Source organism: Chiloscyllium punctatum, chromosome 5 (genome assembly GCF_047496795.1).
Source record: "Chiloscyllium punctatum isolate Juve2018m chromosome 5, sChiPun1.3, whole genome shotgun sequence".
Classification (NCBI taxonomy): Eukaryota; Metazoa; Chordata; class Chondrichthyes; order Orectolobiformes; family Hemiscylliidae; genus Chiloscyllium; species Chiloscyllium punctatum.
Window position 1 is genome coordinate 87,409,236 of NC_092743.1, and position 25,668 is coordinate 87,434,903.

Here is a 25,668-nt window from a genome sequence, read left to right on the forward strand (position 1 = left end):
AGTTCTGGACTCCCTGACCTCAGGGAAAAGACTTTGTCTATTTACCCTATCCATGCCCCTCATAATTTTGTAAACCTCTGTAAGGTCACCCCTCAGCTTCCGACGCTCCAGAGAAAACAGCCCAGCCTGTTGACCCTCTCCCGACAGCTCAAATCCTCCAACCCTGGCAACATCCTTGTAAATCTTTTCTGAACCCTTTCAAATTTCACAACATCTTTCCGATAGGAAGGAGACCAGAATTGCACGCAATATTCCAACAGTGGTCTAACTAATGTCCTGTACAGCCGCAATATGACCTCCCAACTCCTGATCTCAGTACTCTGACCAATAAAGGAAAGCATACTAACACCTTATTCACAATCCTATCTACCAGCGACTCCACTTTCATGAAGCTATGAACCTGCACTCCAAGTTCTCTTTGTTCAACAACACTCCCTAGGACCTTACCATTAAGTGTATAAGACCTGCTAAGATTTGCTTTCCCAAAATACAGCACCTCTCATTTATCTGTGTGACAAAGTTTAACTGCTGTAGTTTGTACACAGTTGATCTTCTACAATGTCATAAATGGTCCCCTTTTCGGAAAAGTCACTACAGTGGTATGGGAAGTGTTAAACCTGTTCCAGAGCCCTTCAACATATATTGGAGGTGGAACATTTGGCTGACTAAATGTGGGTTGAGTGTTTTGTTATGGCAACATTCAAAGGCAGATTGAGTGTCTTGTATGCAGAACTGAAGAGAGAGTGGCATCCAAATATTGTGTGGAGTCATTCATGACAAGGCAATCAGCTGTAAACTGTCATTCTGTACATATAGTGGTCAGCTTAATTTTGCTACAGGTGGCTGAGGTTGCAGTTTTCTATTGAAATAGTGTTTAATGCTAACACCAAAGAGTAGTTTATCTTTTGAGGCTTAACACCCATTGTTAGGTGGACTTTAAAAAGCATGGGTGATATCATGAGAACATAAGAAACAGGAACAGGAGTATGCCATCTGGCCCATCAAGTCTGCCCTGCCATTCATTAAGATCATGGCTGATCTTTTCATGGACTCACCTCCACTTACCCACCTGCTCAACTATAATGCTTAGTTTGTTTACTGTTCAAAAATCTATTTTTGCCTTAAAAACATTCAATAAGGTAGCCTCAACCTGCTTCACCAAGCAGGAAATTCCAAGATTCACAGCCCTTTGTGAAGAAGTTCTGTTTCAACTCCGTTCTAAATCTGCACCCCTTAGTTCTAGTCTCACACACCAGTGGAAACGGCATCCCTGCTTCTATCCTACGTATTCCCTTCATAATTTTATATCTTTATAAAAGACTCTCTTTCTCTTCCCCACTCCCCCCCCCCCCCCCCCCACCACCACCACCACCACCACCACCACCACCACCAAATCAATTCTTCTAAATTCCAATGGGTACAGTCCCAGTCTACTCAATCTCCCCTCACAAGGCAACACCTCAATTCTGGAATTAAACTAGCAAACCCCTTCTGCACCTCCTCCAGTGCTAGTACACCCTTTTTCAAGTAAGGAGACCAAAACTGGACATAGTACGGTCACACTTGGAGTATTATCATCCTGAACATTTGCAGCATTGCCTCACTATTTTTAAACTCCATCTGTCTAGCTATGAAAGGCAAAATTCCATTTTCTTTCTTAATTACCTGTTGCATCTGCCAACCAACTTTTTGAATCATGCACAAGGGCACCCTGGTTCTTCTGCACAGGATAAGCTGCAATTTTGCACCCTTTTAAAATAATAGTCCATTTTGCAGTTATTCCAAAATGGACAACCTTCTATTTACCAACATTGTGATCCATCTGCCAGATCCTTGCCCACTTATTTTAACTTATTTATATCCCTCTGCAGACTTTCATTGTCCTCTGATCTCTTTGCTCTACCATTCATTTTAGTGTCACCTGTGAACTTTGATACACTACACTTGGTCCACAACTCCTCTTCATCTATGTAAATTGTAAACAATTGAGGTCCCAATACTGATCCCTGAGGTGCATCACTAGGCACTGATTACCAACCAGAAAAACACCCATTTATCCCCACTCTGGCAGAAATGGGACTTGAGCCTTGGATCTTCTGCCGCAGGAGGTAGGAATGCTACCACTGTGGCACAAGAGCCCTTCACAGGTAATATATGGCTGGTGCTTGGGTGGCAGGATGTCATTTTCTAGTTTACTGTCAATTTTTTTTAAAAAAGCACATTTGAGTCAAGAGGGCATGAGGTCTGTAACATATATCAATAAGTTGCAATTTCTCTTGATTCATTTAGAGTCACAGAGTCATAGAGATGTACAGCATGGAAACAGACCCTTTGGTCCACCCCGTCCAGATATCCCAACCCGATCTAGTCCCACCTGCCAGCACCTGGCCCATATCCCTCCAAACCCTTCCTATTCATATATCCATCCAAATGCCTCTTAAATGTTGCAATTGTACCAGCCTCCATCACTTCCTCTGGCAGTTCATTCTATACCCGTAGCACCCTCTGTGTGAAAAAGTTGACTCTTGGGTCTCTTTTATATCTTTCCCCTCTCACCCTAAACCTATGCCCTCTAGTTCTGGACTCCCTGACCCCAGGGAAAAGACTTTGTTTATTAACCCTATTCATGCCCCTCATAATTTTGTAAACCTCTGTAAGGTCACCCCTCAGCCTCCGACGCTCCAGCCTGTTATTTCTTTGCTCTTGTTTTACCTTTTGCTTTTAAACACTTCCAACTTTTACTCTTCCCTTTCAAATGCCCTGAAAATAATTATTTAAGTCAAAAGTCCATGCACCCATGATATAGATGTGGAGGAAAAATTTCATGCCTGCATTAGGAATATGACAATTATAACCATCAAGAGGGGGGACAAATTATAATTTAGAAATATCTCCCTCTTTTCCATGTGAGGAAAAATGCTGCCACATTCTCCTAAATTACCAGAATTCTGAGAAGTTTTTTTTCCCTCAGAGACAGCATGTTCTTTCAAAATTTCCAGCAGAATCTCTAACAGTCTTTGTTCCCACACAAATCCAACAAAAATGTCGAGAACACCACTGGGAAGTCTTCATTTCATCCACCAATCTAACCAAACATGTGAACAGGTGGAGTAAAAATATCTACATTTGATAGTGCAGTATTGTTAGATTTGGATTTGAATGTTTAGTTACAATTGGGTTCTACAACCTGAATGTTAACAGATCTGTTTGTTTAAATTTTAAATCAACTGTATTGCAATTTATAATTAAAAAGGCTATCCAGGTTGTTTGAGTTTGCTAACTTGTCCTTATAATTCAGATTTGCAAAGGTCAGTGGGAAAAGGTGCCAATATGATGTGCATTTTAGGTTGCAACCTCAGCTGTGTCTGGTGGCATCAAGAATCCTTTGGAGAATGATATAAAATGGCATACAAAGTGGCAAAGCCAATAAGTAATCTGGAGCCATGCTGCACCTTGAAGCGGCTAGTGTAATTGCCCTAGTATAAGTGTTCTATTTTACCAAATTGATGTATGGAACTGGCACTCAATGTATGGGAGCAGTGGGTGAATCCAATTCTTAAAACCCCTATATTACCTAGCAAATCTACTCATGGAATAGAAAAGTCACCACTGGGAATAGAATGAAAAGAAATAGTGAGAAGCTGTTCCTGCAATCACAGACCAGTTCTCTCATGCCTTCAGTTGGTCAGTGAATTAATGAACCACTCAGCAACAATCATAGGAGAGAAGCAACCTTTGAATGAAGGAACAACAGATAGCTAGGAAGGTAAGTGATAGCCATGAACAAGTCACCATCAGTAGCTGAGGCCAGGGTTTGGGCTACCTTTAGGCAGATCTACAAATTTAATCTGCCATGAGTGGATGGGAGAAGGAGGCTGTAAGAGGGTTGTGGGTGGGGGTGTAGCGAAGCGGCTCCAATATGAATATAGAGGGGAAACTGGGATTCAGTGAAGATAATGGTTTTAAACTTCGCAGCAAATGATTTACCAGTGAATCAGGATTCAAGAAAACCTGGATGCCTGAGATAATGAATTATTTGTAAATTAATGTGGACTCTACTTGAAGGCTGTGTAAGTAATGTATTGGATCCTACTGTAAAGAATGCTGCTAGTTGTTAAATTTAAGTCAGATTGAGATCTGAGCTGAAGTGAAAAGAGTCATTACTGTCTTGTGCATTCAAGCTTTGTGCATATTGTCACATGAACTCGGATTTATATATAATATTAAATGTTGTTTTAAGCTTGGATTTCTAGTTTGGACTTAGCAACTGGTGTGTTTTTGTTTGTGTGTGAAGTTGTAAGTGGTTCTGTAACAATAGCAATTCCTTTCAAAAGCAGTTTTTGAAGCCTGTTTTTTAAATTAATGTATTTTGTGCACTAATGATCTTTTGTTCATTTTAGTTAGTTTGTTTGTGACCCAGCATGATAAATAATGGGGCTGCAAAGATTTGTTCAAATGTTGTGGAATATTGTTCAGCTTAAAGGAAATACTCCTAGCTGAAAGGTGATACTTTTAGTTTCACTCTAAACTTTGGATGGTGTTAGTCCTGTGAAGACCTTTTCAATAGCATAGCTGTATAAAGCAGTGCTGCTGAGTAGAACAGGACAAGAAATCGCTAATTAGATCCTTAAAGTGAAGAATTAGTGCCCGTTACAGACCAGACAAATGCCTGGGAATGTTTATTAAACAGTACGTGGAAACTGAAATGTGTGATGGTTTTGGGAAGAAGTTATCTGCAGTTCCATTTGAGGTTGTAGGTGACTTAATCCCACAAAGATGTTAGATACTGGAATTCTGGTGTGAATATTATGAATGGTGTTTTAGGAGCTATACCATATGTATTTTGGATATTGTCCAAAAGTGATTTTGTTTCTTTTCAATTTATAAAGGAGAGTTTTGGGACTAATGGGATTATAAATTAGATTACTTACAATGTGGAAACAGGCCCTTTGGCCCAACAAGTCCACAGCGACCCTCCGAAGAGCAACCCACCCGGACCCATTTCCCCTACATTTACCCTTTCACCTATCACTACAGGCAATTTAGCATGGCCAATTCACCTAACCTGCACATTTTTTGACTGTGGGAGGGAACAGGAGCACCTGGAGGAAACCCGCACAGACACTGGGAGAATGTGCAAACTCCACACAGACAGTTGCCTGAGGCGGGAATTGAACCCTGGTCTCTGGCGCTGTAGGGCAGCAGTGCTAACCACTGTGCCACCGTAATGCCCAGAACTTTGACTGTGTTTAAAATCTTTGAATTTGTATGATAAATTGTTTGTTTTATACTATTTTATCTTAGTGCCTTTTGTAATAAACTTGTATTTTATTGTTGAAGCTAAATTTGCAGCATTATGAACTTGTGGTCCAGCAATAGTTAAAACCAAAACAAATAAAAATATGATTTACCAAGCCAGTTCATGTTAAAAGATCTGACTTGTAAAGCAGTAACATAGTTGGGATCATAATATGGAGCTGTGATTTCCTTAGTCTGTGGAAGGTGTGTTTAGATGATAATTTTTGATATAGAAATGTGTCAGTTACTTTAAAAAAAAATCATTTGTTGCTAACTTAGGCCTGTTGTCTTATACCAATTTTAATACTGTGCTATCTTGGAAATGTTGTGGTTTCAATTTTAATAATTGATTATTACTGAGAATATTGATGACATTTTCTAATTCTCTTGACAAGTCCAAGTACCTCATATGCCATCTCACAAATAGCAGATGTTATTATTAATATCTGCATCACCTAATAAATGAGTTAGTGAGAATGAAAAGATAACCCCTGAAAATGAAATGGGTGCCCTTGAAAATCTGAGCACCTTCAAAGTAAAATATTTTGATTTATGTACAAAATGTTCTGTTTTCAGATGACCCGCATTTTTGGGCAGCCAGTTTGAACCAACATATTGTGGATAAAACGGTTCCTTATAGTCAATGTAACAGTATATAATGGAGACCAAGTGGCCATAATAAACCTGCCAGGAACATGCTTTTTCTCATAATACTAATCTGAAAGTGGATACTTGAAAAAAGAAGACAAGTGCTGGACTCCATTCACTGCTGTGTAATTCTTTTCCTTCATTCTCCATAGTAGCATACCTTTGTGCTGTTTGGAGTCTCTGATTCACCATTGACTGATGCTACAATAAGCTGTCACAGAAAGGTGGCAATGAAGAATTGTTTAGGGATTTCATGGACGTCAGCTTAGTCTACTCTTTCTAGCCACTCAAAATTCATGTAACTAGGTGCATTCCATTCATCTTTGTGCTCAAAGAAATTGCAATGTTTTAAAGTTAGCAAACTACAAGACCATTTATATAGAGTTGTTACATAGTGGTTAACTATATTAGGTTTGAAAAAAACTTTTTCAGATAAATTGATTAGAGATAAAAATACTCAATGTAAGCATTTGCAGAAACCATTTGTAACCTAAATCTGTCTTTCCAGTTGTTTCTAACTTCCCACTCTTTTCCTCCTCCCCAGGTATTGCTTCACAGTTTGGAGTCAGAGGTTATCCAACTATCAAACTGTAAGTGAAGGATTATAGTATCTTATGTCAATATAATTAGGAACTGTCAATCGCATTCCTTCTTACATGCTCTCATGAAGCTCAAGTAATTCCTATGTGAATAGGGAGTTGACAGGGTTGCTTATACAGGAAAAGATTGCAATTGATACGGAATACTTTTTATTGAATTTTATTGCAGCTTCATTAGTCAGTTTTTGAAATTGGCATTAAGTAATATTAATAAATCAACATAATTACTCATTGTAGGAGATTTGTTTTGAAATGTTTAACCAATTTGAACAGTCTTTCTAATCAAAGGCAGAAATTGGACTGAATGTGGATAATTAACATTTGAACCAAAATTCTGCATATGTACTTATAAAAGCCAGGTTAGTAAGCTTCTTTCAGAAGCTCATGAAGATTGGGAGATGAGAAAAAAAATGCCAGATGCTGAGGTGCTCATCTGAACTGGCATGCCAAGTATCCACAACATATTGAGACCCAACACAACTGAGTTACGCTGGTCAGGTAGTGAGAATGTCTGACACAAGCTGAGCAAAATGAATATATGTGGAGGACTTGAGTTTGGGTCCACTTTTAAGGCAGTTAAAGACATCACTGTCTGAAGGGATCCCTTAGGATTTTTGATATAGCCTTCAAATTCTAGGGGAAACTCACCCGGTGCAATCTTCATTGAAAGAGAGCTCATACCAAAGGCACAGAGCAAGGCAAGGAGAGAAAAATCGAGCCGGCAAGGAGAGAAAAATCGAGCCAGCAACTCATTCAAAATTTAGTCATTTGCATTATCTTATTCTAATTGCAGCAGAACCTTGCAGGATTGGACTTAGCAGTCAACTACAGAGCTATCAAAGTCCTAAAGAACAATCAGATAATGAAAATGGTTTTTGCGTCACACTGACAACAAATGCAATTTTTACATACTTCAGTGCTCCTGCGATAAAGGTCAATGTTTCATTAACCTTTGAGGTAGCTTTTAGCATTCATACAGCAGTTTGTATTTATTTGTGTGGTGGACACAAATTAGGGGAGGAACAGGGCTTAATAACTTGAATTTTTTTGAGTAACAAGAAGGATTGATCAGGATAGCACGGTGGATGGTGTCTGTGTGGAATTTGATAAGGTCCCATTTGACAGACTGTTTAAAAATTAAAGCCCATGGGTTACAAGGGAATGTGGAAGAGTTGGTTCAAAATTACATCAGTAACAGGAGGCAAAGATAAAGTTCAGTATGTTTTTAATGAGTGAAAGATATTTTAAAGTGGTGTTCCCCAGAGCTCAATTTTTGGGGTCCTTTGCTGTCTGGGGAATGCATTAATGGTTAGTTTAAATGTTAATGTCACAGAGTTGGCTGTCAAGAGCATGAAAATAGTGACAATTTGCCAAAAGTGCCAAGTTGCTGCATTTCGTGAGAATACAGAAAGCAAGGGAATGGACAATATGGGGGGGGGGGGGGCGTTTTGAGAGAGAGAGAAACTAGGAGAACTTGAAGTTCACATTCACCGGTTCTGGAAGGTGGCAGCTCAGATAGAAAAGGTGGTTTTAAAACAAAAGGCATATGGGATGCTATCCTTCATTGGTTGGGGTATAGGCCACTGCTGGAGTTTTGTGTACAGTTCTGGTCACCACATTATAGTAAGGACGTAATTGCAGTTGAGAGTCTGATATGCGACAATGTTGCCAAGGCTTGAAAATTGCACTTTTAAGGTAAGATTGGAGATGAAGGGTGATTTGTTGGCGTTGTACGAATAATGAGGGGCTTGGGTAGAGAGAACAGGAAGACTTATTTCCATTAGCAGAGAGATCAATTACCGGGAGGCATAGATTTAAGGTGCTTGGTTGAAGGATTAAAAGGGACATGAGAGCAGGTTTTTTTTTTAAACCTAGACTATTGTGGTTGTCTGGAATTTCTTGCCCGGTTTGGTTATGACAAAGACCCTCCACTCCTTTTAAAAGGAACCTGGATTTGCATCTGAAGCACTGTAGTCCTCAAGGCTTCAGACCAGGTGCTAGAAAGTGGAATTAAATGGCTGGCTAGTTTATTCCGCCAGACACGATGGGTTTAACTGCCTCTTCTCTGCCATAACCGTTCTATGATTCTAGAAGCAGCATGCCTAATATATTTTGAATGCAAAGAGGATAAATGGTGGCCTTGGTAGGTTGAGGTTATGGGGAGAGTAAAGGACAGAAAAATAAGGTTTTCTGCCACATGCTGACCCATTAGATAAGTTGCTTCCTGTGCTGTAAAATTTTGATTTAATGGAATTTAAGATGTGTTAAGCTAAATTGCTGAAGCTTGCTGATTGTAGCTCTTATGTGGACATTTTCTTTTGTTTATTTAATTTTTTATTTGATTGTGGAACAGAAATTTTATTTTTATCTGCATTGCTGTTTTATATTACCATGCTCAATTATTTGAGATACTCCTTGTACATTGTAGAAATTGATGTACAGCTAAGATGCTTTTGGTAATGTAAAATTTTAGGTGTTTAAGTACTAATTAAATAATCACATCTGTTTCACCAAAAGGCCATTGATGATAACCAGAAAGTTATCTTGTGTACAGAATTAGTTGAACTTCTTTTGCAGAGTACTGCAACTAGTGCCTGCTATGTATACCTTTTAAAATTGTTTTACGCTATTAAAAGTTTAACATTCTTGTAATCCTGGTTGTTTATTTCACATGATGGAAATTGTCAGACAAGTATCTCCATTAGCATATCAGTGCTTTGTGAGTTTTTTTTTAATAGAATCCCTATAGTGTGGAAACAGGCCATTTGGTCCAGCAAGTCCACTCTGACCCTCTGAAGAGTAACCCACCCAGACCCAATCCCCTACCTTGCACTCCTGTCTAATGCACCTAACCTCCACAATCCTGAACACTATGGGTAAATTAGCATGGCTGAGTTCTGTCTCGTTTGTTGAGGATCCTGCTCTACCATTGCCTTCTATTTACACTATCCATAATTGCTATCCTTCTACTTGCACTGTTCTACAATTGCAACTCAGCAAGTTCACAAGCCCATGCTGCTTAATTGTATTGCATTGGCATGGTGCATGCTGAGATTTGTGGTCATACGCACTGGGAATCATAGCAAATGCTAAGCAGGTTGAGTCTCTACTCAGTGGAATTGAGAAGAATTTGAGAGATGATCTCACTGAAACAGATAGGATTCTTAAGAGCCTTAAAAGGGTAAATGCAGAGAGAATGTTCTTCTCATGGGAGTGTCTGGGATGAGGAAGAATCTCTTCTCTGAGAGTTAAGAGTCTTTGAAACTCCTGGCCAGATAGTTGTTTGAACTCTGGTTCAAATGTGACATCAAATTGCGACAGACTAGTTTAGTGAGACTTTTGCCAGGAAGGAGGATGTCCCCAGTCACTAGGAACAGAGTTTGAAATTCTGGTTGAAGACCAAGCTTCAGTCTTCCTAACATTTAAATGGGGAAAATTTCTGCTGTATACTGGATGCCAGATGAAGAGTGGATTCATCAAGAAAGTGATGATGAGAGAAAGAGCTGGGTTGTGTCAGAATACATAAGAACAATACCGTGCATTTAGATAGTGTTGCCAAATCGCTGCTTCTGGATAAGCTATAGGAGGTAGCCACAGATTGTTAGAGTTACCAGTGATACATGTTGAGGAGTGGGGGAGAATCCATTTTAAGTGGTATTCTGGCTCTGTTTAGTTAAGAATGGAGCCAGGCGAGAGCAGTCCAACCCAGCTCAGCGGTGGAGAGATGGAGAATTGTGTAGTTAACTATGTCAAAAGTAGCAGGTGGTCCAATAAGAATGGGATGGGATAGTTATCTTTGCATACCTAAAGGTGAGTGCATTTTAGGGGAACACGTGGAAAACTATTGTGGTGAAGTATGTAACAATTATTGATTCAGTTACAAGAATAGACTGTTTCATAATCAAATAAGATTCCTGGCATGCATGCAAGATTTTAAATGAAAGGAAAAGAATTGCCTTTATCAGAAACTTTTCATGATTTTAGATTTCTAAAAATTCTTATTGAATATGAAGCTGAATTTAGTTGGAGTTCACAGACCATAAAAGGAGCAAGGTGTTAGGGGAGCAGAGGGTGAAAGAATCTTGTGTACCACTTCCCATTCACAGCATTTGGATGACTGTTTGTAACATAGTAGAGAACAGGAAGGACCCAACTCATTCCATCCATGGTCATTGTTAACATCAAAGAGGAAACAGTAGAGTTTTGCGATATGTTTTGTCAACAGATAACTGGATTACCTTTCACATTCAAAACAATCAAGTTGAATTTAAAAATAATTATTAAATTTAAGGGTTGTGAATATGGCACTGTTGAATGCATTATTGAACTAGTAATGAAAAATTACATTTATAATTCAAGTGTCTAATTAACAATGTAAGTCAATGATGGTTGTTTCTATTCTTAATTAATTGTATGTTGTTGGTAAGTCTTGCACTTTTGTATTTATTTAGCTTCTATCTATGTATTTTCTGTTGAAGTTAATCTACCATTCTTCTCTCACTTGTAAGGGAAAATATTATTTAATGAATTGTAGTATTTGTTTGTTCAAGTTCTTTTTCTCCCCTCTTAGATTAAAAGGAGACCTTGCTTACAATTATAGAGGACCTCGTACCAAAGAGGATATAATTGAGTTTGCTGGCAGAGTATCAGGGTAAGTGAAATTTTTATTTCCCTTTGAAATTTTAAGTTATAAGAAGCTTGTACATTAGTCTGCAGTACGATGTTACTTAATTTAATATTGATTAGATATTTGTTACAGCTTCTGTTTGTTTCCTATAAGCTTCAGAATGCATAATGGCTGAAAGAATGTCTTTCTTCCTCAATAAAACAAAAGCTGGAATTTGAATTAGATCATCTACATCACCTGTATTAAGTTGTTGAGTAGGAAATGTAAACATTCTAATCAAATACATCTTTGATCACAAGGGACGGATTGAGATGATCATCTCAATTTTAGTTTTTTAAATACGGCATATTTAATTTTGGAAGCAGATCGAACCTCTTGAGGGCAGTATATAGAAAATTCTCGGAAAGCCGTGGCAACAGCCCTTGGGATTGAGGCCAGGTTTAATGTTATTAAGGAGATTTTAGCATGTGGAGAAATTGTTGGGTGTGTATATTTTTCAAAACAAGAGATGGGAAAGGGAGGTTGGAACGTCATGGGAGAATTATATATGTTGAAAGAAATAACCGAGCACCTCAGGTTATATTTTCCCTGCAGCACTCGGAAAATGCTAACGCGTTTTTCCACCACCATTTGCTGCCACTTTGAAGAAAGAGGAATAATAATAGAAGACAATGACAATAACAGAAATGGGTAAAGAGCAGGAAGGCATAGAAAGAACAAACCTTCAAAGTCCTCTTTACTCACATCTTATACCAAAATTGGGATAACTGTCCCATAAACTAGCCAAGCAACATAATTATTCTCTAGGAATTGTACCTTACAGGAATTATACCTTAATATCTCAGACGACACGGTGGCTCAGTGGTGAGCACTGCAGTGTCACATCGCCAGGGACCCGGGTTCAATTCCAGCCTCAGGCGACTGTCTGTGTGGAGTCTGTACATTCTCCCCATGTCTCTGTGGGTTTCCTCTGGGTGCTCCAGTTTCCTCCCACAGTCCAACATGTGCAGGTCAGGTGGATTAGCCATGCTAAATTGCCCATAGTGTCAGATGCATTAGGCAGAGGGAAATGGGTCTGGCTGGGTTACTCTTCAAAGAGTTGGTGTGGACTGATTGGGCCAAATGGCCTGCCTCCACACTGTAGGAAATCTAATCATCTCAGACATCACATTACCTGAGGGTGTGCTGTCCTACTTGCTGGGCATACCCATCAGAAGAAGCGATATATGATTGGGAGTCAGTTGCTCTGGGAATCATCAACATTGTCTGTGGGCGCAATGAATTCTCATGGCACCAGGTATAACACGAGCTGCAGATTACACCTACTATTCCCCACAGGTGGTAAATTGGGATTCTTCAGTGTTGAACATTAATTGGAATAAGCAGTGAAGGTGACAAAGGAACAGAAAAGACATCAGTTACCAAGGATGGCTGCGTGGTACCACTGTTGATAACTGAGTCAAGTCCAAAAGGATATAGCTGCTAGACTGGTTCTCTTGCTATAGTCTGTTGAGGGAACTGACAAGGCAAGAAAAATCTACTTTATCCTGTCCTAACCAGTCCACCTGTCACAGATAAACCTATCCATGACAATATTGTAGGATTTGCTATTGCACAGTCCTTATGGAGATGAAGTCCTACTTTCACTACCACTGTGCTAAGTGGGACAGGTTTAGAATAGATCTGACTGCTTAAATGGGCATCCTTAAGACACTATCAGGAGAATTGTACTCAGCCACAATTTGTAACTATTACCATCAAGCCAAAGGACCAACCTGTTTCAATGAAAAGCCTAGGAGGGCATGTCAGGAGCAGCACCACATGAGCTGTCACCACATGAAGATGCGACTTGGACAGAACTATTTCCATGCCAAACTGTGGAAGCAGCATTCAGTAGACTGTGTTAAACAATTTACAGTGAACAGATCAGATTTGGAAATCTAATGGATTTTCTAAATATCAGTATTTCTGTCAACCTGGTAAAACCTGAATGGTCTGTAATCCTACCATATCAAAATATGATTGAGGCTTACAAAACTATCTGGGGCAAAAACTAGAAGATTATGGATTATTTGGCTATTCTTTAAATTGAGAAGGGTTTTTCCCATGTGACTTCTTGTAACCTGAAGTCAATAGTTTAATATGTGCCACAAGCCACCTGCTTTATGCTAGAAATCAAGTAACTTTGAAAATAACAGCTAAACAAAGTTTTCAAAGAGATATAGTTTGTTATTAATTACTGAAATACCAAGCCTGGCTGAGAGGATTAATAGGTGTCTGATACTTCTCGCTGGACTTTGACTACTGTATCTGTAGAACAGACCACACCACTGAAGCTGAAAGTTTCTCCTACAATCCTGTTTTTACTTGAAGTTTCTGAGAAACCAGTAGATTTTCTAAATACCAATTTTTTTTTCTCTATGTGGTAAAGCCTAAATGAACAGACTGTGACCAGTTCACAACAGCTCTAATCCAAGTTGCTTGTTGGTAAACGTCCAGTTCTGATTTCAGTCAGCAGTTGTCAACAAATCAGCTTCATCAACAGGAAATCTAGTCGATGTAAGAGACATTGCATTTTATCCTTTGTTTCCAGACCCTTGGCACATGGATGCTTTTTCTCTTTTTTGTATTTTTTAAAAACCACCTCAACAGACTTGTCATCCTTGTGCTATAAGTATATCTGTGTGTGGAATTTGTGGGATAGATTTAATTCTGCATCATACTTTGGGTTTTTATCAGAGTTTACCACTTGCTTTAAAAATGGAGTTTGTTCATAATAAATTGATTTTTTTCAGTTCATTGAAGAAGTCTGCTGGAGTTTAATTTTTGGTAAGTTGAACTATAGTGAGGCAAGTTCCATTTTGGTAATTGAGTAAACAAATTTGCTGTCTTCTCAAGGATAATGCTGGCCAAGTCAGTGAAAACAGCAGCCAAAACTCAGGTATTCATTTCACAGCCAAATGTTACATATTTTCAATTTTCCAGTACACTGAGACTGCCATCTAATCATATCACAGGTGCTTGTAATCTCAGTTCAGAACAGCATTCACTCTCTCTCAAATGTACACCTTCAACCTCATAACAGGAGATACCATGAAGGGGCAGAGTATTTAGTAATAGCGCTGGAAAGCTGTGAGCAGGTTATAATTATGAATAGTTCATGGTTTCAAGAATCAGCATAAAGAAATATTAAGTGGCATTGGCTAAATATGCTACTTTTTATGTTGATGCAAAGTGATTTTACAATTGATTGCACATTTTCTGCGTTTATATTCAATTTGTCACCACTTATACTTAATATTATTCAAAAGTTTTATGTTGAATTTCCAATGCTTTTATTTGACAATTTTGTTTCCATGCAGTTGTTTACTTGATCATGCTTATTTATAATTTCATACACCTTACAAGTATGTAAGCCTGCCATCTGCTGGATAACACTTGTCTGTATGCATGTGTGCTCAGAATTGATTAATGTCTCATCATTCTGACTTTAAAGTTTAAACTGATTAGGCTCAACCATGAGCTCAGAATTTGATGATAATTCAATCTAATTTAACCTTAAAATGAAAGTAGAGATTGCTAGAAATGCTCAGCATTGTTGGAGAGAGAAAAACGATTAATGTTTCAGGTGAAAGGGAACTTGTCAAAGTTGTGTGTACATGAAATAATATAATAGTTACCATATTTATTGATCTTTTGTAAAGCTGTAAACTGGAGCAACATTTACCATTGCACAGCTGGAAGATACATCTCCTGAATTCAGAGTCATAGTCATACAGATGTACAGCACAGAAACTGTCCCTTCAGTCCAATTTGTCTATGCTGATCAGATTTTGTAACCTAACCTAGTTCCATTTACCAGCACTTGGTTCATATCCCTCTAAACCCTTCCTATTCCTATATCCATCCAAATGCTTTTTAAATGTTGTAATTGTACGAGCCTCCACCTCTTCCTCTGGCTGCTCATTTCATGCATGCACCACCCTCTGGATGAAAATGTTGCTTCTTAGGTCCCTTTTAAACTTTTCCTCTCTCACTCTAAGTCTATTCTTTCTAGTTCTGGATCCTTCCACCACAGGGAAAAGGCTTTGTCTATTTACCCTATCTGTCCCCCTAACCTCTCAATCTCTGATGCTCCAGGGAAAACAGCTCCAGCCTATTCAGCCTCTCCCTGTAGCTCAAATCCTCCAACCCTGGCAACATCCTTGTAAATCTTTTCTGAGCCATTTCAAGTTTCACAACAACTTTCCAATAAGAGAGAGATCATCATTGCATACAATATTCCAAAAGTAGCCTAATCAAGGTCCTGACCGTTCACAACATGACCTCCCAACTCCAATTCTCAATGCTCTGACCAATAAAGGAAAGCATACAAAACAAACACCTTCTTCACTATCCTATCTACTTGCGACTGCACTTTCAAGGAACTATGAACGCTTTTTTTTCTGTCTTTCTCTAATTTCTGGAGGGCCTGCCATTCACAATTGGAATTCAGATACTGCAGACTTTCTCACATGCACCTTGATCGTTAAAAGCTGTAATCCATGCTATGATCAGTTGCATCAATATGTTGTGATTGGCCTAGACAATGCAAGACTCGTAGCTAATTGGTTTAAGGAATGCATGATCAATCTCTAATTGGATCTTAAGGATGATGGATATTGACTGATGTCATTCTTATGATCTCCATACAGGCTCCTTTAAGTTGTCAGGCACCTATGGGTCCCTCCTGTTCATTAATCCTTTTGTTATGTCACTATTTTTTTTACTAAGGTATTTGCCTGTTTCTAAACAGAAAGAGAGGCATATGCATTTAAGGCCCCATAAAATCATGTCTGAATATCACCTAATTTGGTAAGGTTCCTGTTAAATCAGACACTTAGTTACACTTGTGTTTCTGCTATGTTTGAATGTTTGGAAACAGTTGTTACCATAAAACTAATGCAGAAGCTACTTTATCATTTTTTTAGTGTCCAGAAGATTGGACAATTACAAACTTAAACACGTTATTTATAAAGTTTATTTTAATATACAGGTTGTATTTAGTCACTTACTATATAGTGCTTCTATTACACCAAAACAATACACAGTTATGGTGATGATTCTTTGGCGAGGGCCAATGAGCCCATTGTCTTATTCAACCTTGGATGATTGGATCTGAAACTAAATAGATCCCTTCCATCCTTGCAACTGTAAATCTGAACATTAGGTTTTGCCTCCACCCTGTTTGCAATATGATTGTGTATTTCTTCATCGAATGAAGCTAAGCAGAGTCACATGATGTTACATTACTATGATCTATATTAATTATTCTCTAATAGTAGGTTCACCAATGAATATACTCTGTATGAATATAACTAAATTAAATTAAGTATTGGTTTGCCTAACAATCCGTCAGTGATGTTGGGATAGTTTATAAGTATGAATAATTAACTTATCCAAAAGTAAAGTTAGAAGCTGGAACCACATCTTTCATTGCACAACTGAAAAATGCATCTCCTGAATCAGTTTAGTTTCTCTGTATTGAAGGATTTGGGATAGATGGGTAATTGTCAGGTTGGTAAGCTGTAATAGTGAAAGACAGACTTCAGTGCTGCAGCTAGGCCAATCAGCAACATTGCTTCAGGAAGGCAGAAAGTTAGAAGAACGGGGATGCAACCCATGATCAGCTGTAACTGTTTTGTGTCTGAACTGCTCTTGAAGCTCGATTTACACCAGTTTTTGTATCTTGAACCTGTGCCATTTAGACTGTAAAGTAGATTCAACAGACCAAATCCCTTTCCTGATCTGCAGTGTAAAGGCATAGCTGTTTTTAAATGTTACCATTGGCAATATAGTGAATCTGTGCCATTATCTGTTTTTTGTCACCTTTTGCAGAATAGTTTTGTTTATATGCAAGCTTTTACTAGTTTCGTTACTATCTTACTACCAGTGTTCTTCTGTGAAGACTTCCATGTAGCAGAAGCGAACACTGGAATTTGTGCAAAAGAAAGACCAGCTTGTTTTTTCGTTGGTTTTCAGGCATGCATGAGTTTTGAAAAGACCCGTGCAAAAGTATTGAACAGCCAGGTTTAATTATATATCAATTTGTTTTTAAATTATTTGTTTATAAAGTGCTTCTTTGTTGGCTGGGTGCGCCTCTTCACTTCGTTTCCCAATTGTTCTCTACATTTAATTTCTCTATTTAGATTTAGCTACATGGAACAGTGTTTCTTATTCTCTATGTAAATTATAAATGGCTCCTTTACAACTGACTCTTAACTTCTTTTCAGGTGTTCTTAAAAAACAATTACAGATTCCATAAACCTTTTAAAGAAATTATAAATTTTCCTTGCTTCTGCTTCTGGGCCAAAGTTCATCACGTCAAGCAGTCAAGCTACCTCTACATAAAGAATTGCAATTGACATGTAGAAACAGAAATAAATGTGGATTTGATCTTTAATGGCTTGTGAATTATGTTTGGTCTTTGGCTTGTGAAATGGATGTTTAATTGATTTTAAATTTGTTTTTTTTTTAATAGGCCATTGGTCAGATCACTTTCCTCTCAGCAGCTATTCGATCATTGGCAGAAGAGACATCCAGTCTTCTTTGTCTATGTTGGCGGTGAATCTCCACTGAAGGTCTGGAACATGTGTATTTTAAATACAGAACTGTCTCACTTTTAGTTTCTTTTAATCAACTGCCATAAGTTTTGAAGTTGGATGATGTCTCAAACACAAAGGGAAACCAGGCTTCTTCTAATCTTCCTTTGAATTTATATTAAGCAATTGGGAGAAACAGTGCAAAAAAAATGTATCGGCATATTAGGTGAGAGGATAGGAAGTAGGTCAGATACTTTTAGCATTACCATGTCTTACTGAAAGAATTAAGGAGAAGCTAAGACAATTCGACGATAATTTCTCAAGTACCTATGTGCAAATTGTACCATTTGACTCCAGAGTAGTCAAAGTGGTGTCTGCTTGCGAATGATAAAACGCATATGCATGCAAATCTAAGGTCAACCATTGATACTTTCATAAAATATGTAAAACATCTCCCATATCAGTTTTATATTGTATGAATTACTGTGGAACAGCTCGAAAATGGTTTAATAAAGTTTGAGTTATTTTTGAAAAATTATAAAACTGAACAAGTAAAGCCAATGTGTTGGATGCAGCACGTAGATTTTAGGCATTTGACAAATTGTTTCACAAAAAGCTTTTTTCAAAACATTTAAAATTTAAGTACAAAAGTTAGAAAAATTGTTGGCTGACAAGAACCAAAGTTTAGCGAAATGGTTACTGCTTGGATTAGAAAGGTTTTGCAGTACTGCACTCCAAGGATCAGTGTGAGATCCAATTTTGTTGTCACAGTTTGCAAGTTAGTTGGACAGCATACAAGGAGTGCACACGGCTTTTTTAACATTGGTATTGTCCATATCAAGAAATGTTTGAAGGCACTGGATACTGCAAAGACTGTGGGTTCTGACAACATAGCAATAGTACTGAAGGCAAGTGCTGCAGAACTTATAGCACCTCAGCCAACGTGTTCTCGTATACATGAATATCTGCCCAGCAGTTTGGAAAATTGGGCAAGTGTGTGCTGTACACAAATGGCAGGAAAATCCAACACCTCCAATTATTGTCATATTAGTCTTACTGTCAGTCATCAGCAAAGTAATGGAAGGAATTGTCAGTAATGTTATCAAGCAGCACTTAATTCAGCAATAACTGCTCACTATCACCTAGTTTGGGTTGTTCCAAAGATCTGCTGATCTCCATTACAGCCTTGGTTTAAACATGGATAAAAGAATTGAATTCCAGAGGTGAAGTGAGAGTGACTGCCTTTGACATCAACGTAGTATTTGAATGAGCTCCAGGTCATCTCTGCAGGAGTTTTCATGAGTAGAGTGTATTCAGCTGCTTCATCAATGATCTTCCCCTCATAAAGTCAGAATGGAGATGTCTGTTGATGATTACACAATGTTCAGCACCATTTGTAACTGCTAAGATACTGAAACAGTCCATGTCCAAATGTAGTAAGACTTGAAAAATATTCAGGCTTGGGCTGAAAACTGGCAAATAATATTCGTGCTATGTTAGCCAACCTCCAGTCTTCCAGCACCTCACCTGTGACTGTCGATGATGGGGTGTACCCTGGATCTCTGTGAGAAGCTGGGAAGTGATTGCAGGGCCTCTTGCTGAGATATTTGTATCATCAATAGTCACAGGTGAGGTGACAGAAGGCTAGATGTTGGCTAATGTGGTGCCACTATGTAAGAAAGGTGGGAAGGACGAGCCAGGGAACTGTAGACTGGTGAGCCTGACCTTGGTGGTGGGCTGGTTGTAGGAGGGAATCCTGAGGGACAGGATGTACATGTATTTGAAAAGGCAAGGACTGATTAGGGATAGTCAACATGTCTTTGGGTGTGGGAAATCGTGTCTCACAAACTTGATTGAATTTTTTGAAGAAGTAATGAAAAGGATTGATGAGGGCAGAAGGGTAGACGTGACCTATTTGGACTTCAGTAAGCTGTTTGACAGGGTTCCCTTTGGGAGACTGGTTAGCAAGGTTAAATCTCATGGAATGCAGAGAGAGCTATCCATTTAGATACAGAACTGGTCAAAGGTATAAGACAGAGGGTGGTGATGGAGGGTTGTTTTTGAGACTGGAAGCCTGTGACCATTGGAGTGCTACAAGGATTGGTGCTGGGTCCACTACTTTTCATCATTTATATAAATGATTTGGATGTGAGAAAATGAGGTATAGTTAGTAAGTTTGCAGATGACACCAAAATTGGAGGTGTAGTGGACAGCGACGAAGATTACCTCAGATGACAATGGGACCTTAATCAGATGGGCCAATGGGCTGAGGAGTGGCAGATGGAGTTTAATTTAGGTAAATAAATTGAGGTGCTGCATTTTGGGAAAGAAACTCTTAGTAGGACTTGTACACTTAATAGTAAAGTCCCAGGGTGTGTTGCTGAACAAAGGGACCTTGGCGTGCAGGTTCATAGCTCCTTGAAAGTAGAGTCGCAGGTCAATAGGATAGTGAAGAAGGCGTTTGGTATGCTTTCCTTTATTGGTCAGAGTATTGAATGCAGGAGTTGGGAGGTCATATTGTGGCTGTACAGGATGTTGGTTAGACCACTTTTGGAATATTGCGTGCAGTTCTATTCTCCTTCCTATCGGAAAGATGTTGTGAAATTTGAAAGGGTTCAGAAAAGATTTACAAGGACGTTGCCAGGGTTGGAGGATTTGAGCTGTAGGGAGAGGTTGAATAGGCTGGGGCTGTTTTCCCTGGAGTGTCTGAGGCAGCGGGGTGACCTAATAGAGATTTATAAAATCATGAGGGGCATGGATAGGATAAATAAACAAAGACTTCCTCGATGGGGGTGTCCAGAACTAGAGGGCATAGGTTTAGGGTGAGAGGAGAAACATATAAAAGAGTCCTAAGCAGTAGCATTTTCACACAAAGGGTGCTACGTGTATGGAATGAGCTGCCAGAGCAAGTGATGGAGGCTAGTTCAATTGCAACATTTAAAAGGCATCTGGATGGGTACATGAATAGGAAGGGTTTGGACTGATATGGGCCAGGTGCTGGCAGATGGGACTAGATTGGGTTGGGGTATCTGGTCGGCATAGCCGAGTTGGACCGAAGGGTCTATTTCCTTGCTGTCCATCTCTATGGCTCTATGGTTGGTTGGAGGTTAGTCATCTCAGGTCCAGGACAACTCTGCAGGAGTTCCTCAGAATAATTTCCTCGGCCAAACCATCTTCTGTTTTATCAATGACCTTCACTAAATCATAATTCAGAAGTGGAGATATTTGCAGATGATTGCACAGTGTTCTGAATCATTTGTGAACTCCTCAGATACTGAAGCGGACCATGTGCAAATGCAACACGATTTGGGCAATATCTAGGCTTGGGTTGACAAGTGGCAAGCAACATTTGTGCCATACAAATGCTAGGCAATGACCATCTACAAGAGGCGACAATCCAATCATCTTGATATTCAATCGTGTTACTATCACTGAATCCCCAACCATCAACACCCTGGGGGTGACCATTGACCAGAAATTCAACTGGACTTGCCCTATCAACCAGAGCAGGTCAAAGGCTAAGAATTCACATCTACAAGGCTGAAGTCAAGAATGCGATGGAATACTCACCATTTCCTGGATGAATGCAGCTCGATCAACTCTCAAAAAACTTCACACTATCCAGAACAAAGCATCCATTCCCTCCAACACTACTTAGCAGCCGTGTGTACTATCGACAAGAGACAGTGCAGAAATTCACCAAAGATCCTGAGTCAACACCTCCCAAGCCCATGTCTGCTTCCATCTAGAAGGACAAGGGCAGCAGATACATGAAACCCTACCACTTGCTAGTTCCCCTCCAAGCCGCTCCCATCCTGATTTGAAAGTATAGTGCTGTTTCTACACTGTTGCTAGATCAAAATCCAGCAATTCCTTCCCTAAGGGCAATTCGGATCAACACACAGCATACATACTGCAGCAGTTCAAGAAGACGACAACACACCACCACTTTCACAAGGTCAACTGGAGACTGGCAATAAAATGCTGGCCAGCCAGTAATATCCACATCCCATGAATGAATAAAAAAGCCATTCATCATCCTGACTTGGAAATATATTGCTATTCCTTCAGTGTCACTAGGTCAAAATCCTGGTAGTCCCTCTCAAATTACATTGTGGGTCTACTTACAGCAAATGGACTGCAGCAGAGGCAGCTCACCACCACCTTGTCAAGGGCAACTAGAGATGGGTAATAAGAGTCAAGAATCGATGACACATTTCTGTATCATGTATTATGTTGATTTTGATTGGATCACATTTTGGAATTTGCCAGGAATAGGAAATTGTAATTACACAGTGACACTGATGTGCAGAAATAATATTCAGTAGAACAGCAAAGGTGAAAGGAGATTAATAATAAAAAAAATTCAAACGTTTTAGTAGAATAAGTAAGTAAAGACATTCCTACAACTGGGGAGTTAATGTCATAGGGTTATTAAGTTAGAGTTATTAATAAGTCCTTAAAGAGAGAAGTACAAAAAATTTCTGTACAGAGGCTTGTTGTGGCATCCTTATCACGGGAGCAATTGATTGTCCCATTGCCTCTTATGAGGGCAGGTGCTTAGATATCTAAAGCAGAATGTAGCAATAACACCTTTTTTTTTGTCTGATTTATTTTTTGGTTGCAGTAAACAAGCATCTCTGATCTGGCCTAATGTCCATTTATGCTGTAAACCTATTTTTCAGAACTTAGATAGTCAGACTCCAAAGGAGTCAAACATAAGAGAACAACCCAATTTCTGAAAAGTCAAATAATAGAATTGTTACGGTGCAGAAGGCAACCATTTAGCCCATCGTGCCTGCACCAACTCTTCAAATAAGCGTCACGACTTAGTGGGTCATCATAACTTGGTGTCTTTATCCCACCCTTTCCCTGTAACCTTGCAAGTTACTTCTGTCAAAATAATCATGTGATTCAGGCTTATAATGCATCAATTGAATCAGTTTCCATTACACTTCCAGACAATGCAGTCCAGATTTGAAACATTCGTCATCTATAAAAGAGTTTTTTCACAATGCATTCACTGCTTTTGCAAGTCACTTTCAATCTGCCATTGTTTTGCTCTATTTATGAACAGGAACAGTTTTTCTGTCTGCTCTGTCTAGACCCTGCATGATTTTTGAAAACCTCTATTAAGTCTCTCCTCGACTGTCTGTCCTGAGGAAAACTGTCTGAACTTATCCAATCTATGTTCTTAACTGAGATTTTCTCATTCCTGCAACCATTTTACAAAAACCTTTTCTGCTCTCTCACCAATTTGTTCACATCCTTCTGCAAGTATGCCACCCAGAACTGTGTACAGGACCCCAGTTGGCCTAATGAGTGCCTTATACAGATTTAGTGAAACCTTGCTGCTTTAGTATTGTAAGAAAACATATGATATGGTCTACTTTGTTAACTTCCCTCTCTACCTGTCCTGCCACCTCTTAATTATTGTTGCACGTATACACCCAGATGTCTCTAGTCCTGCATACCCTTTGTAGTAGTACCTACATTATGTTACATTATGTTGTTTCTCCATGTTATTCTCACGAAAATGTATTCCCTCTCGATTCTCCGCATTGAACTTCATCTGCCACCTATCTAACGTTTCCGTAACTTGTCAATGCTCTTTTGAAGTTCTACATTGTCCTTCTCCAGTTTACGATGCTTCTAAACTACGTTTTTTTTAATTGAATAGTAAGAAAAAAAATTTTAAGGGAATAAACTGAATGAAATCTGTATTTCTGTGTTTTCTATATTTTTACAGATTTGAAAGAATTTATGTCCCAAACCAGAAGTATAGCTGATTCAAAAATGATAGTTGCAAGTTTTAAGTGTATCTAGAAAATCTATTTGTTAATTTTTAGCGTGATATAAATTTTGAGCTACATGATAGGTGAAACCTTGTCAAAAATTATGTTTTAATGCTTGGCATTCTTATAATTTTACCCCCCACCAGGAAAAATTCTTTGAAGTGGCATCAGAACTGATTGTGTATACCTACTTCTTTTCTGCTTCAGAGGATGCTTTACCAGAGGTAATTTATTAAAAATTCTTGTGTGTGTGTGTGTGTGTGTGTGTGTTAATTGTAATGATACGTCTCTCTTTCTTTCCCTGCTGCAAATACCAGTCAGACCTTCTGTTCAGTCTTCCACACACAAATGGGTTCATTATTAACTCTTTCCCTTCCTGCACACCCACACCTCTGAATCATAAGGTTCTGGGTTGAAGTCATACTTGAAGCCTTAAGTGCAAAAATGATCAAGGCTGTCATTGTTGTGAATATTGCCCTATCAGTGATACTTTTCTCAAAAGAGAAGGTAAACCCAGGCTCTGCCTGCTGAAGTGATTGTAAAAGATCCCTTGATACTATGTCAAAAAAAGCAGGGGAATTATCTCTGATGTTGAGGTCGGTATTTATACTACAATAAACATCACAAAGAACAATATCCAATCATTGTGCCATTGCTGTTTGTGCTTGGTTGCTGAGCATGAATTAGCTCCTGAGTTCCTATATTGTAACTAACTATGCTTAAAAGTGCCTCATAAACTGTAAAGTTTGAGACAATAGATAGTCATGAAAAGCATTAAATAATTGCAAGATCTTGTTTTACTATTTACAGCAGCATTATCTCTTTTATTAAGCTTATCAAAAGTTTTTTTTTTAACCCCTTTTAATTTTGGTTTTCCATAATTGTTCAAATTTTAGTTTCAGTCATAGATCATAAAATCCCTACAATGTGGGAACAGGCCATTTGGCCCAACAAGTCCAGACCAACCCTCCGAAGAGTAGCCCACCCAGACCCATTCCCTTACCCTATTACTCTACATTTCCTCTCTCTAATGCACCTAGCCTACACATTCCTGAACCCTATGGGCAATTTAACATGGCCAATTCACCTTACCTGGACTGTGGGGGGAAACCGAAGCACTCTAAGGAAACCCACGCAGACATGAAGAGAATGTGCAAACTCCACACAGATAATCCCCTGAAGCTGGAATCGAACCCCGGTCCCTGGCACTGAGGCAGCAGTGCTAACTACTGAGCCACTGGTTTCAAAGTTTGTGGAGCAGTGGTGGTGTCCTTGACTCTGGACCAGAAGTCTGGGTTCAAGGCCTACCAGCCCCAGAGGTGTGTCATAACATGTCTGAATTGGTTAATTAACAATATATGTTTACATCAAGATATTAGTTGAGTAGAACCTTGTAATATTTCATTATGTGAATTAATCTACCCAAGTGAAGAATTTGAATTCTTCCTTCATCAACTAGCTTTCAGGGCACTCTCCCCTGAAATTTCACTGTTTCTGTAATTTTTTTTCTTCAAATATTAAATTAATTCTCTTTTGAATCTTCCAGTTGAACCTTTTTTCCCACAGCAGTATCATTTAATGCCTTCCAAATTCTAACCCACTCATCACAGAGTCAACGTATATTCATGAAGGGTGAATCATGTTAACAAATCTACTGTTTCTTTGGGGATATTCCTAGTGAGTCAATTAAAGGGAACCACTGGAAGCGATCTTTTTGGATTTACTTTGATAAAGTCCCACATAGTTAGTAAACAAAATTCAGGCATGAAAGATTGGGGAGTAATATACAAGGATAGATTGAGGATTGGTTAATGGGTAGAAAGAAGAGTGTAGCAAAAAATAGATAATTTTCAGATTGGGATGCAGTTGCCTGTGACCAGTGGTGTATTATAAGAATTAGTGCTTGGGCCCATCTGGTCATAAATTATATCAATGATTTGGATGTGGACACCAATTGTAATATTTCCACATCTGAAAACAATACAAAATTTGGTGAGAATATGAGTTCTGAGGCAAATGCAAAGAGGCTTCATGATAATTTAGCTAGGCTGAATGTGTGGGCAAGAACATGGCAGGTGGAATGTAATGTAGGTAGTTGTGAGGTTATCACTTTGATGGAA

At 38.8% G+C, this 25,668-nt stretch overlaps 1 protein-coding gene across 1 annotated transcript in view; it reads left to right on the forward strand.

The window, feature by feature from the left end:
• The window catches only part of LOC140477203 (protein disulfide-isomerase TMX3-like), a 139,021-nt gene that overhangs the window by 35,575 nt on the left and 77,778 nt on the right, over positions 1-25,668 (forward strand). Inside the window, exons 5-8 of the mRNA XM_072570687.1 lie at positions 6,491-6,536; positions 11,116-11,196; positions 17,693-17,792; positions 23,695-23,772. Coding sequence (XP_072426788.1) covers positions 6,491-6,536; positions 11,116-11,196; positions 17,693-17,792; positions 23,695-23,772 — 305 coding nt within the window. The remainder of the gene's footprint in view (positions 1-6,490; positions 6,537-11,115; positions 11,197-17,692; positions 17,793-23,694; positions 23,773-25,668) is intronic.